Here is a 13,037-nt window from a genome sequence, read left to right as displayed (position 1 = left end):
AATGACTTCACAATATTTTCCTTTTATTCCACTCTAGCACTTTATTGACAAGATCGACTGATTTTTTCTGTATATTTCTTCTTCCCTCACAAAAAACTGTTGTTTTTTTGTTTTTTTTTTGTTTTGGTTTGGTTTGTTTGTTTCTGTTTTTTTTTAACTTGACTCTTAATTTCTGTCTGCTTTTCTCTCTCTCTCTTTCATTTTGGTGGGGGGGGGGGGGGGGGGGTTGGGGGGGAGGGAGGGGGAGCATGTCTTTCTTTCTCTTCTCTCTATCATTACTTCTATATATATTTTTTGCACTCACTACCCTTAATGTATCTTTTCATTTTCTTTTATTTCTGTATTTGCTTCCTAAAGTCCCACATCAGTGATTTAGTCAAAAGGCTCTGGAGATGACTTTCTTTGAATGTATTAAGAGCCGTTATGAGTGAGTAAAGAAGAATTACTTTGGTCACACGTTCTATTCAGGGGATTGATGTTTTTCCCCAAGTAAAGATCTCCTAGCAGAAACCAAGACAGAAAAACTAGCAAGGAAAACATGAAATTGGGAAGAAAAATCCACTCATAATTTGTGAAGCTATTTCCTTTCTGCTCTTATGAAGTTGATGCTCTTTTCTTCTATTTAATAAATGATTCTATTATCTATCTTCATAAAACCTTCTTTTGATAATAGCTCTTTTTTTTCTTTCAGGAATTTTCCATTTGGGCATAAACTGACCCTACATTAACATTTTCTAGAAAGAACCCGTCATTCCTGTCCCACAAACCTACCAATACAAGTCTCCTCACATAGTCGGGCAGCAGGTGACCTAATTCCTCTTGTATTTTTTTCCATAATAGGAAAAGATGTTGCACAAATCAACTTCTTCCTCTGCATTTAAAGTTTCTATCCTTTTCTTGCATTCCAGTGGCTGGGATTGTACAACTTCATTTCATTTTAATGATACAGCACTGAGTATACAACTTCAAAACAAAAAGCATTCCAAAAGAGTGCATTGAGAGTGCTTTCTTCATTAAAATGAAAACACTTTGAACTGAAGGAGCACACTACAAGCCACTTTGATGCCAAGGTAGCAAAGCCAATTTTAATTCATGCATATAAGGGTTGTGCAGGAGATTAACCAGATGTTCAATTACTCCTGCTCAGAAAATCAGTGATGTACCAACATGCCTGCCTGTGCCTGTAATTGCATGAGTACTGTTGGGTACATACCAAATAAAATAAAAAAACGCTGACTTGCTCACTAGGAATCTGCATATCCTTAAGTTTATATTTACCTGGGCAATGTATTTATGCAAATACTATAGCATTCCCCAACAATCTTTTAAGAGTTGAAATTTTTCCATATATAATATAACATTTGATTGTTCTTAATTAAGCATTATCTTTTGAAAAACAGTATGTAAATGTAAAAACCAAGAGAAAGTTTGTGACATACTGTAGGATTAATCTAACTAAATTTAGAACAGAACCTTTTTGATGTTTATGTCTGACCAACTAATTTTGTCCTCTCTGTGGAATCCCTAGACAGAGAGCTGCACTGAGGGCATGCAATTTACTTCATCCTGGAACAGATGTCTAAAAGTGGCCTAGAAGCGTCTGTTGTCTCTACTGACACTAAAGAGGAGACTGATGTGGAGAGGAGGATTGCAGATCAGAAGGAAAATGCCTGCATTTAGATGCATAGTAGGCATGATGGATCTACCCTGCAGAGTTAAAAGTCAAAACATTACATTTTAGCGTTCCTACTGTAGGTCTGTTTCAAAACATCCATTTCCAATGACCATAATGAACATAAAATCTAAATAAAAGAGAGCAAATGCAGACCTTACATTTCAGCTTTTGCATTCAATGATTTTGATTTTTTGGTTTTTTATACGGTTTTAAATTTCTTGAATAAACACACATTATTCTAAGGGCTCATCATCTCTTGGGATATGTGAAATATAGAAAATGATTGGCTTCACAAACTCACAAGCATAAATGCATTAAAAAAGCCAAATTAAAAAAGAAAAAAAATCTAAACATTGCAAATGTATTGTTAACTCATTGCAGCACAATACTCCAGTGTTTCAGTACTAAAATGGACATGAAATTTAAAATAAATAATTTGATTTTATGATTTGAAAATTCTTAGCGCTTATGTTTTCCAAATTGTCCTCTAATTCTGCTGGCTTAGTTTTATAGCCATAAAGTCTAGTACCTGCCATAAAGTGATGGGACTTCAATACACTGCATTTTACACAGTCTCCAGTTGCAAACAGTTATGCCTACAGTACTTCTGAGTCTTGGGGTGTTTGTGAATTCATAATTACATTGTTGAAATCAGATGCTGGGCTGGCTCTTGGCTGGAAATGGGTCAAACTACATCTAAAGCCATTCTGGTAAGATGATAAATACTTTCTGTAACCACTGCATAAACTACTCCCATTGTTATATTTTTAGTAATTACTGACTTTAAATTAAAAAGAAAAAAAGTGAAGAATTATGTTAACACAGGTCACAGTTGCCTATGGGCATTTTAAAGACATAGTAAGTGGTAGCTGCTCTATATAACTACATGATAAAAAGAATAGTTATATGGTAATTCAAGAGAAAGCTCTGGGAAATTACTAATGACACATAGTGGAGAGATCATGCAGAAAGCATTAAGGGATTTGCTATCTATGCCACATCTTAGAAGGAAGCTTAAAATATGATACAAATACAATCTAAAAATTAACTCTAAAAACAGCAATGTCTTAGGTCGTCTTTATCACCAATAGAAAGAAAGAACCATCAGTAAAGAGCATTTTTGACCACAAGTGGGGAGGACAATAGTGTCAGATATGTGTATCTTCTCAAGGAATTAGAATCTTTCCCTTGGCATCTCACCCATATGTCTAATCTTAACCAGGCTGTTTATGAGCTTCTGTATCTGACTAAAGGTACTGGAAAGAGGGTCTTGTAGATATGGAGAAGGTGATACTACTGGAAGATGGCTTTAGCTATTCTGTTTGTATGTTGCATTGAATTTCAGAACTCTTGTGCACCATACAAGATCTATTAAGTAATATAGCTGAACTGAGAGTAATAACATTAATTATGCAAACTTGCCTTGAAAGAGCCTGTCAATACACTGAATGGGGAAGTACTGAAGTAATTTTTTAGAAATTCTTTCAAAAATTTGTCTCAAAACTATACAAACTCATACACTTCAAAAGAGCAAATAAAAAGTGGACAATTTGCTTACTTGAAAAGCTCCGTATTTCATTTTGCAATTATTTGTTTTCAGTTATATTATGTCTTGCAAAAACTTATGATAGCACACTGACAATAAAAACAACATGGGAAATATTTCATAGTCAATGCTTGCAAAGGCATTTCTTGAAAAGAAACTAAGTTCTGATCTTCTGCCCAAATTCTGCAGTTGATAAGCACATTAAACTCCATTTTCAAAGAAATATCTACAGGCATCTCCTATTCTATGAAGTCCAGGGTACAGCTTTATGTCTAACAATTAAAAAATCAGGTAAAATCTTTGCACAAATAGCTCCAAATGCCATAAAATAGTAGTTAATGGCTTAAAGTCTGCATATACAGTAGCTTTTTTTTATTATTATTTTTATTTTTATTTTTAATTCTGACAGTGAGTAAATATCACATTTTTCTCATTTGTCTTTTTCATACCTACCAAATGCTCTATTTCATAACATTTGAACTGCTGGTGAAACAGACTTAAAATTCTTAAAGGGGACCATGTGTGAAGTCAACACTTCACTGATGGTTTTACACAAGTAAAGACTCAGCAGGAATTACAATATCTGACACTTAATTCTTTAGTTACTTCTGTACTTTAAGTTCTGCAGAAAGATGGTAGTAATGACTGCAACCTCTTTTGGTAAAAGCTTTTCAGTTCATTTTTACAATCTGAGTGGCATCTGGGATACACTGCAAGAAGTCTCCCTCTACTTACTGCACGTCATCTGCACATGCGACCATTCAAACACACATACAACGTAAATCTCTAAATAGTGAACTAATGGATGGAAGAATCCAACACTTACACTAATGAAAGCAGAATCAGACCTACCATATCTGAGTGAGATAGGATTTTCACTGGTAAAATGGCAAATATTTTGAATTACACGTGCTTGCAGGTTGTCATTTGTGTATTCCAGTAGCCTTATTCTCGTAGCAACATAGTATTCACCTGGTAGGTCATGAAATCCTTAGCAGTTGTGTAGAATGCTAAATCTCCAGAATTGTACAGATTCATACAGACTGGCTCTGAAACTTTAATCTTGTTTTCTAGATACAAACACTTATGATAGCAAGAGAAATACGTACAGCGACGCATTATTCCAAACAATAATTTAGTCTGAATTAAAGCCTTAGCTTAGACTCCTTAGAAATAAGCCACAATATTTTGTCTTACCTTATGACTAGAACAACAGAATATACAATTTGATTGTGTGACTGACCTCTAGAGAGCTCATTGATATTGTGGATCCAGTTTCACTTCTTGATAATCCCGCATTGTCATCCAGCTCTGAGGCAATGAAATTCTTTACTGCTGTGCGGGGCTCAAATGGCAAACTCTGCATATGTTCTTGGGTGGGAAGATGCTGGTCTAAATTGATATTAAATTGGTCCATTACAGAAGGATTCATATTGAATTCTGGATTAACTTTGTAGTGCAATAGCCTTTCATGAGGCAGTGTATCCATGCCTATATTGATTTTGCTCTCATCTTTCAGTGATGGCTGGGTATTTACTGAGCTTCTGGGCATGACGATGTAGTCGCTTTCTATCATCCGTTCTTGAGGATGGACTATGTCCATATCTGCACCTCGCAAATTATCATCAGTGCATAAATACACAGTCCTCCGCAACTCACTGTTGTCTTTTTTCAAGCACTGATTTGCCAGTTCACTCATACTCATAGGCATGTGAAGACCTGCTGGTTGCTGGATGATGACTTTCGAGATGATGTTTCCAGGCAAGGTAGAATAGCTCATTCCTTCAGGGTTTGGTCCCTTTTCTTCTTCTTCATCGTTTAGTGAAATTCTAGAAAGAGTTCCTGTTATAGTAGCTGCTCTGCAAGGTCCGATGTCTTTATGCAGAACTGTGGGTCAGAGAACAGACTTCTTACACCATGAAACCATGTCTGTCAAACAATACTTCTGCTTGTAGCATTATATAATGTCCTTTAGCATTGCATCTTCTTACTTTTTTGTATATTATAAATTTTATTTTATAAAAACTGCCTTAGAAAGGGTTTTTATGAACTGATATATACTCTGAGCCTCAATCATTTAAATAAAAGAAAACCATCCCTTTGCTTCTTCCCGATTCCTTGCGTATATCTTAGGTGATTTGCAGCTTAAGCAAGTTTTCCATGTGGAACTAAATTAAGGGTTTTTTTTTAAAAAAAAAAACAAAAAACAAAAAAAACCACTATGATTTCTGTATTGCCATTATTAACTCCACATAACCTCTTGGAAAATGTCAAATAGACTGTAAGGCAGAATAATTTTGTCAATATGTCATAATGATCTATTGTAAGATTATAACTGTGGACATGTATTCCTGAGCTCCTAAATGTTCTTTTTCACTGATTTTTTTTTTCCTAATGCTTTTCTCTGTTCAATGATTTTTAAAATAAAAGTGGGAAAAAATTAACTGCATTAGGAAGAAAATCCATTGCTATCAGAAAGACATAATTTGCCACATCTGAAAAGGTTACAAATAGAATCATAGAATCATAGAATCATTGAATGGTTTGGTTTGGAAGTGACTTTTAAGATCATCTAGTTCCAATCCCCTGCTATAGGCAGGAACACCACCCTCTAGACCAGGTTGCCCCATCCAGCCTGGCCTTGAATGGACTGAACTGTTGGCCAAGATCTCCTGGGATGTTCTTTCTAAAAACAAAGATGTTGAGCAGAGCTGGCTATTCTTCAAGGATGCCTTCCTGATAGCACAACAGTTCCCTGTCCCTCTGAGTAAGAAAGCAGGCAGAGGAGGTAGGAAACTGGCATGGCTTGGCAAGGACCTGCTTGACATGCTGAGGGCAAAGAAAGGTGTGTACAAGCTCTGGAAACAAGGATGTGTCAACTGGGAAGAATACAGGGGTGCCGTCCGGACTTGCAGACGTGGGATCAGGAAGGCCAAGGCACAGGCAGAACTGAACTTGCTGAGGGACATGAAAAAAACAGGAAGACATTCTGCAGGTACATTGGCCAGAAGAGAAAGACCAAAGCAAGTGTACCTCCTTTAGTAAATGTGAAAGGAGAACTTACTTCAACGGACGAAAAGAAGGCTGAGGTACTGAATGAGTTCTTTGCCTCGGTCTTCACTGCCGGCCACAATTCCGGTATTTCTCACATCCTTGAGCTCTGCATCCCTAAACCTCTAGATGGGGACTGGGGTGGTAAATCTTCCCCCACTGTGAGGGCAGAGCAAGTCTGTGACTGCCTCGTGAGACTGAATGTGTACAAGTCTATGGGGCCGGATGGCGTGCATCCCAGGGTTCTGAAGGAGCTGGCTGAGGTGGTTGCCGAGCCGCTCTCTAGTAGCTATTAGTTGCTATTATTAGCTGCTATTATTAGTTGCTATTATTAGCTGCTATTAGTAGCTATTATTAGTTGTGGCTGTCAGGTGAGGTCCCAGATGACTGGAGGAAGGGTCACGTCACTGCCATTTACAAGAAAGGGAGCAAGGAGGACCCTGGAAAATACAGGCCGGTGTGTCTCACCTCTGTGCCTGAGAAGATCATGGAACAGATCCTCCTGAATGACATGCTTGATCACATAAGGAACGAGCGTGTGATCCAAGACAGCCAGCACGGCTTCACCAGAGGAAGGTCATGCTTACCCAATCTGGTGACCTTCTATGATGGAGTGATGGCATTGGTGGACAAGGGAAAAGCAATTGATGTCATTTACCTGGACTTGAGCAAGGCTTTTGACATGGTCCCCCACCACATCCTTATCTCCAAATTGGAGGGATGTGGATTTGATGGCTGGACCACTCGATGGATAGGCTGCAGACAGAGGGTTCCATGTCATCAAGGGTTCTATGTCCAGGTCAAGGCCTGTAATGAGTAGTGTCCCCCAGCAGTCTGTTTTGGAACTGGTGTTCTTTAACATCTTTATCAATGACATCGATGACGGAATCGAGTGCACCCTCAGCAAGTTTGCTGATGGCACCAAGCTGAGTGGTGGGGTTGACATGGCGGAAGGAAGGGATGCCATTCAGAGGGAACTCAACATGCTGGAAAGGTGGGCTTGGGTGAACCTGCTGAGGTTCAACACAGCAAAGTGCAGAGTTTTGCACTTAGTCCAGAGGAATCCCAGGCATCCATTCATACTGGAAGGAGCGGTCCTTGAGAGCAGCCCTGTGGAGAAGGACCTGAGGGTCTTGATAGATGAAAAGCTTAACATGAGCCAGCAGTGTGCTCTTACAGCTCAGAAAGCAAATGGTATCCTGAGCTCCGTCAGAAGAGGCGTGGCTAGCAGGGACAGGGAGTCCCTGATTGTCCCCTTCTACTCTGCTCTTGTGAGGTCCCATCTGGAGTACTGCATCCAAGTGTGGAGCCCCCAGTACAAGAAAGACAGAGATCTGTTGGAGAGGGTTCAGAGGAGAGCCACAGAGGTGATCAGGGGACTGAAGCACCTCCACTACATAGACAGGCTGAGGGAGCTGGGCTTGTTCAGCCTGGAGAAAAGAAGGCTGCGGGGTGACCTCACTGCAGCCTTTTGGTACCTAAAGGGAGCCTACGAACAGGAGGGGAATCAACTCTTTGAAGGGGTTGACAATTGCAGGACAAGGGGAAATGGTTTGAAGTTGAGGAAGGGGAGATTTAGGTTGGATGTCAACGGGAAATTCTTTACAGAGAGAGTGGTGAGGTGCTGGAACAGGCTGCCCAGAGAGGTTGTGGATGCCCCGTCCCTGGAAATGTTGAAGGCCAGGGTGGATGTGGCCCTGGGCAGCCTGGTCTAGTATTAAACTGGGAGGTTGTTGGCTCTGCCTGTGGCAGGGGGGTTGAACATTCATGATCCTTGAGGTCCCTTCCAATCCTGGACATTCTGTGATTCTGTGGATGCTTCTAGGGAGGGAACATCCACAAACTTGCTGGGCAACCAGTCCCAGTGTCTCACCACCTTCACAGAAAAGGATTTCTTCCCAAATAAACATATGTTATAAACCATTCATAACCCACTTTTGGTGTAATCCTTCATGGAAAAAGCATGGTAAAAATAGCAACATCCAACAATTTTTTTTTAGAGTAAGTTTTACATCTGAATGTTATTAATTCCAGAACAAAATACAAATTTTTCAGTAGCAATAAATGATTCATTCAAAAGCACAGTATTCATCACAATCATTTGTCTTACAATTAAATACACATTTAGAGTTCAAGATTTGTAATCAAAGAAAAAGTTTAGGTAGTAAGAATGAAAAATTTTGGAAGTATACAGTTACTGAGCTCGTTCCAATTGGGTGCAAGGATTTACTTGTCCTGATTTAAAATAGTATTTTAACTCAGATCAATACCAGCTTGTGCAATAAAATCTGTCTCATGGGCTGAGACAGTAAGATGACTAGAAGTATCTCAGGTGTTACATTCACATCACTTTTGGTAGCCTGAGGGCTCTAATGACCCAGATCCTACAGTGCTTGACAGTTCATTGCCAAGTTCCGAAGAAAGCAGCTCATAAAGCAACTTACTCCTACCTCACAAAGAACTGGTGCAGATTTTTCAATTATGTAAGGAACAATTTGCCTGTAAACAACAGTACACAAATATCTGATTGTGTGACAATTTACAACTCACACACCCTGTCATCCCAATCCATTTTCTTCAGTGCAGCATGGCTGCTGCATTGTTCCCAGCCAGACACTTCAAGCAGTGACCTATTAATTTTTCATTAAAAGGAAGTGAACTTAATTTTTTAACTAGTGAAACCAGTTCACAAATTTATTCAAAATCTATTTCCCTGAGGCTGGCTGCACAGCAGAGCTATGGTGGAAAAAGGTAAGAAGTGGGAGCAATGTAAATTAAAGCTGGATTTTTCTCTGCATTACATGGTAACAGACATGCATTTGTGTTACAGTGGATTATCCAGTCCCTTCAAAATACATGTGCATATTAAATCTAATATATACAGTGAACAATTATTGTATTGAAATAAACAGAGCTGGCAGTTTTTTAAAGCTGTATGAATGGAAACTGAAACTCCACCTTAATGAGATTAACCCTCTTGCCTTGCCATACAGACAGCAAAGACAGACTTTAGGTGGGTGACACAGGACAGCTAAGTCCTGCATCTCCTGCCCTGACTCACTCTGCAGAGAAGTCACCCTCTCTCTTTTTCTCTCTTCACTGAAAATAAGGTTGTCTAGGTAAACTTACCTCCTTAGGAAAAACTCCCTTTTGGGATAATCTCCAAGAACTAAAAATTTCTATAGTGTTTGGAGGATTGTTTTTCACTGTGCTTTACTTAAGAAAGGTAGGAAAAAGGAAATAATAAAAAAGAAATTGCTTAAAATGTATTAGTTTTTATATGCAGAGACAGGCAAAGTTGACAAGTTGAAAAACACACTACTGAAGTGTCTAATAAAGAAAGTAAAATCCTATTTTATTTTCCTGACATCCTGTTCCTTAAACGACTGTTGGACTCACTTAGAGCCCTAAAAAACAGCCTTTTTAAAACTAACACCTACCCATGCAACCCTCACATACACATGTTATATGTTAATTAACTTATACATAGGTTAAATATTCATATAGTGCCATTAATTCTTTTTATTAACATTTGTAAATCTATGTTGGAAACAGTTAACACATGGTATTTTATGTCTACTTCAGAAGGAACTAGTAAAATAATCATTTTTGTTAGCTAAATACTCTTTCAATTTTCTTACCTGACCGACAAGCAATGTCCACATCCTTTTCAAAATCAGTCTGCAACAAGAAACAACGAACAACAGTTATTAATTGAAAACAAAACCACAATACCTTTTTGCCCACTAGCGCTTCCAAAACATCCTACTTACAGAGTCATAGTCTGTTAAAAGTGGTTTCTTGTTGCTGAGAAGGTGAAGTATATTGTTTTACAACAGCAGAGCTTTACAAAGTTTCCTAAAGTATAACTGGGTGGCTTTCAAAGTATGCTTGCCTGACCAGAAAAAATAAAATAAAATAGCTGGAGGTAGAGTATATAGCTTTAATAAAATTATACAGTGTATTTTTAAAATAAATATGGAAGAGTAACTACATCTCTTGGAAGGATCATCTCTAAGGAAGCTTTTCATAGTTATGTTATAAACAGAAAAAAAGAAAACAGTCTGCAATACAAATTACTGTGAATAACTGTAATCCAATTAGTCCACCCTGTCTGAAACTTCATTAATTTATTATGGAGTGTTTATTTGTTATACAGCATTATGCCCATCCTGGCTACTAATGCAATAAAGTAAACTTTGTATTCCTTGAAAACAAACATAATTTATTTCAATGAGTAAAATCATATTGTAAGCAGTACAAACGATCAGTAACAGTTGAAAATCTAAACACAATTTTTCCAGCTAACCAAAACTATTTATCCTGGTATAGATTTCAGGTAATTTTGGAAAATTTTTAAAATTTCCATGAAGATTTATTAAATAATAATTAACAAACTAAAAAAAATGACCTCCTTCTTGCTTTTGAAGTCCAAAGGAAAAATTCTTATTTAATTTACCACTTTTTTAAGGGCAACTGAAAGCACGTTTTACAGCATGATCCTATCTCCATCCATTACAATCAAAGGCAGTCATTGAAAATGAAAGGGCAGATATACTAAATAACAATATCAGTAAATCCAAGTTGTCATAATAATCCATTCACTATCTTGATAATCCAAGTCACTAGACAGATTTTCCTTTAGGGATCTCTAGCACTTACTCCTTGTTTGAATTAATTTTGATAAGAACATTTTTCAAGAATTTGTGAAGGGAAGACTCCCAGATGCATCAGTGCTCTTTACACCAGTGGTAGAAAAAAATCATTGTATGTCATTAGATTATTTTTTTCTTCTTATATGTAAAAATCTTATGTCATCGTGAAAAGTGGTGGAGGATACTGATGCATTGTGCTCAGCAGAATGATCACACCAGCAATTTAAAACTTGTTAAGAGGTTTAAGCAAGGAGGTAACGACCTAAACTGACTAATGCTTAAAGATGGTGTTAAAATTCCAGCTGTGTGTGCATCCCATGTACAGTAATGCAAGTTCTTTTCTTTTGGCTAAGAAAACTAATTTAGTAATCAATGATAAAAATAAAAGCTAACCATGATTTGAGCATGTCCATTAGGAAAAGAACTTGAAGAATCTGCATTGATTGGATCCTGGCAATTTCTTAGTCGACATCTGAATGCATCTTGAACCTGTGAAAACAATAACTTATACTGATTCCTGTGAAACAATGTGTACTCTGCACAAGCACATTTGAGGAAATATCTTTTCATAGAGAATAATTTTTAGTTTTGAGCAGAGTGCATGTCTAAGAAAATATTATTATGCAATACTTTTGTTAGAAATATGTGATTCAGCAAAGAGACGTGTTTAAAAAAAAATGCAGTTCCTGTTTTCTGGCAGTTGAAAGCAAATATATTTTGCTGAATTCTCACACATAACACAATAGGGACAGCAAAACAACTTTGGGAATGGAAAGGAATATTTTTATCAACAGTTTAAAAGTATACAGAGAATACTTTTTTGAATGCAAAACCAATTTTGTTCCATTTCTTTACATATCCTCAGATGTATTCCAAGACAGTAATAAAATCTAAATATGAATACTTGAATTTTGATTTCATAAATACAAGTATCCATGTTAGCAAACAGTTGGCAAGATGTGACTTGGAAAACAGGAACTTTCTTGGGTGACTTCCAGTCAAGACAAACTAGTATCACTTATTCTTTGAATACAGAAATACTCTGAATGGAATGTCTAGAAAAATCTACATTTCATTTATTATCTGTAGAATTTGCTTGATGTCTAATTCAGAATAATTAAATGGTAGAAAATCAAATCCTACTCATGGATATTTTGTGAATAGCAGAAGAGGATAATTCAATAATTGTTGCTGATGAAAAGACATCCCCTTTTAGTACACTGTATTCTACTGCAAACTGTTTATAAGCTTTCATAAAAAGGAAAAAATGAATCAAAGAAGAAAAGATTTATTTTTGTTATTAGGTAGCATTATTTTAAAGTACTTAACCCTTAAATGAGTAAGTGTGCTCTACAGTAACTGATACAGATGAAGAAAGACTAATACAGACTAGAAAGAAGAATAAAGCAAGGTTCTGTTTTGGACTGATTTAAAAACACCAAGACTTCCCACGTATGGTAATGTAGAGTGTGTCAGGCCTGTATTGTGACTTGGATTCTGATTTTAGGCACTACACTTAACTGTGGTTTTGCATATGTTTGACATTAATTCAATTTGTCATCTTGCAATTGTTGCAAATTTAATCCAGATCTTCTCTCGCTATACCAAGTCAAGTCGCACTCCAGAATCCATGCTCTTGGATAAGCACTGGAGCAGTGGTTGGACAAAAACCCAAAAATCTTATCTTCTAAAGTATGCTGAATCTCATCTCAAATCTCATGATAATTGACTCCTTCAGAACATACTGTGTGACCTGTCAGCTTATGCAGTGATCCTCTTTGTTTTTGGGACTGGTGTTCATGTAGCTTCCCTGGTTCAGATAGCTCCAGAGTTCACGAAAATCTCCTGCCCTAGTTTCCCTACTTTCTAGTAGTGAATCCTGACACTAGGATTCTCTTACATGTGAGTTTTTCTTACAGTATTTCTGAAGGGCAAGCAGCATATGATTTGAACATGTCAACAGAATATAAAATATCACTGCATTCATCATATTGACATATGTTGCAACTTTCACGTGGCCTCACACAAGTCAAAATAGAAAGTTGAGCTACCTAAATACTGGCTTGTTCTGAATGTCTCGTTCAAATCTGTTGCTAGCATTGGTTAAGAT

At 37.2% G+C, this 13,037-nt stretch overlaps 1 protein-coding gene across 9 annotated transcripts in view; it reads right to left on the bottom strand.

The window, feature by feature from the left end:
- Nucleotides 1-13,037, bottom strand: part of ADGRB3 (adhesion G protein-coupled receptor B3) — a 458,265-nt gene that overhangs the window by 19,184 nt on the left and 426,044 nt on the right. For all 9 annotated transcript variants that reach the window (XM_052690794.1, XM_052690547.1, XM_052690635.1 and 6 more), the window contains 3 exons: nt 11,321-11,416; nt 9,914-9,953; nt 4,465-5,108 (listed from right to left, as the gene is read on the bottom strand). In XM_052690794.1, the coding sequence (XP_052546754.1) occupies nt 4,465-5,108; nt 9,914-9,953; nt 11,321-11,416 (780 nt within the window). The remainder of the gene's footprint in view (nt 1-4,464; nt 5,109-9,913; nt 9,954-11,320; nt 11,417-13,037) is intronic.

This window comes from Tympanuchus pallidicinctus, unplaced genomic scaffold (assembly GCF_026119805.1).
Source record: "Tympanuchus pallidicinctus isolate F22 unplaced genomic scaffold, pur_lepc_1.0 scaffold1, whole genome shotgun sequence".
In the NCBI taxonomy this organism is placed as follows: Eukaryota; Metazoa; Chordata; class Aves; order Galliformes; family Phasianidae; genus Tympanuchus; species Tympanuchus pallidicinctus.
The sequence above is the reverse complement of the archived record's forward strand: the minus strand, read 5'-3'. Positions and strand labels throughout refer to the sequence as shown.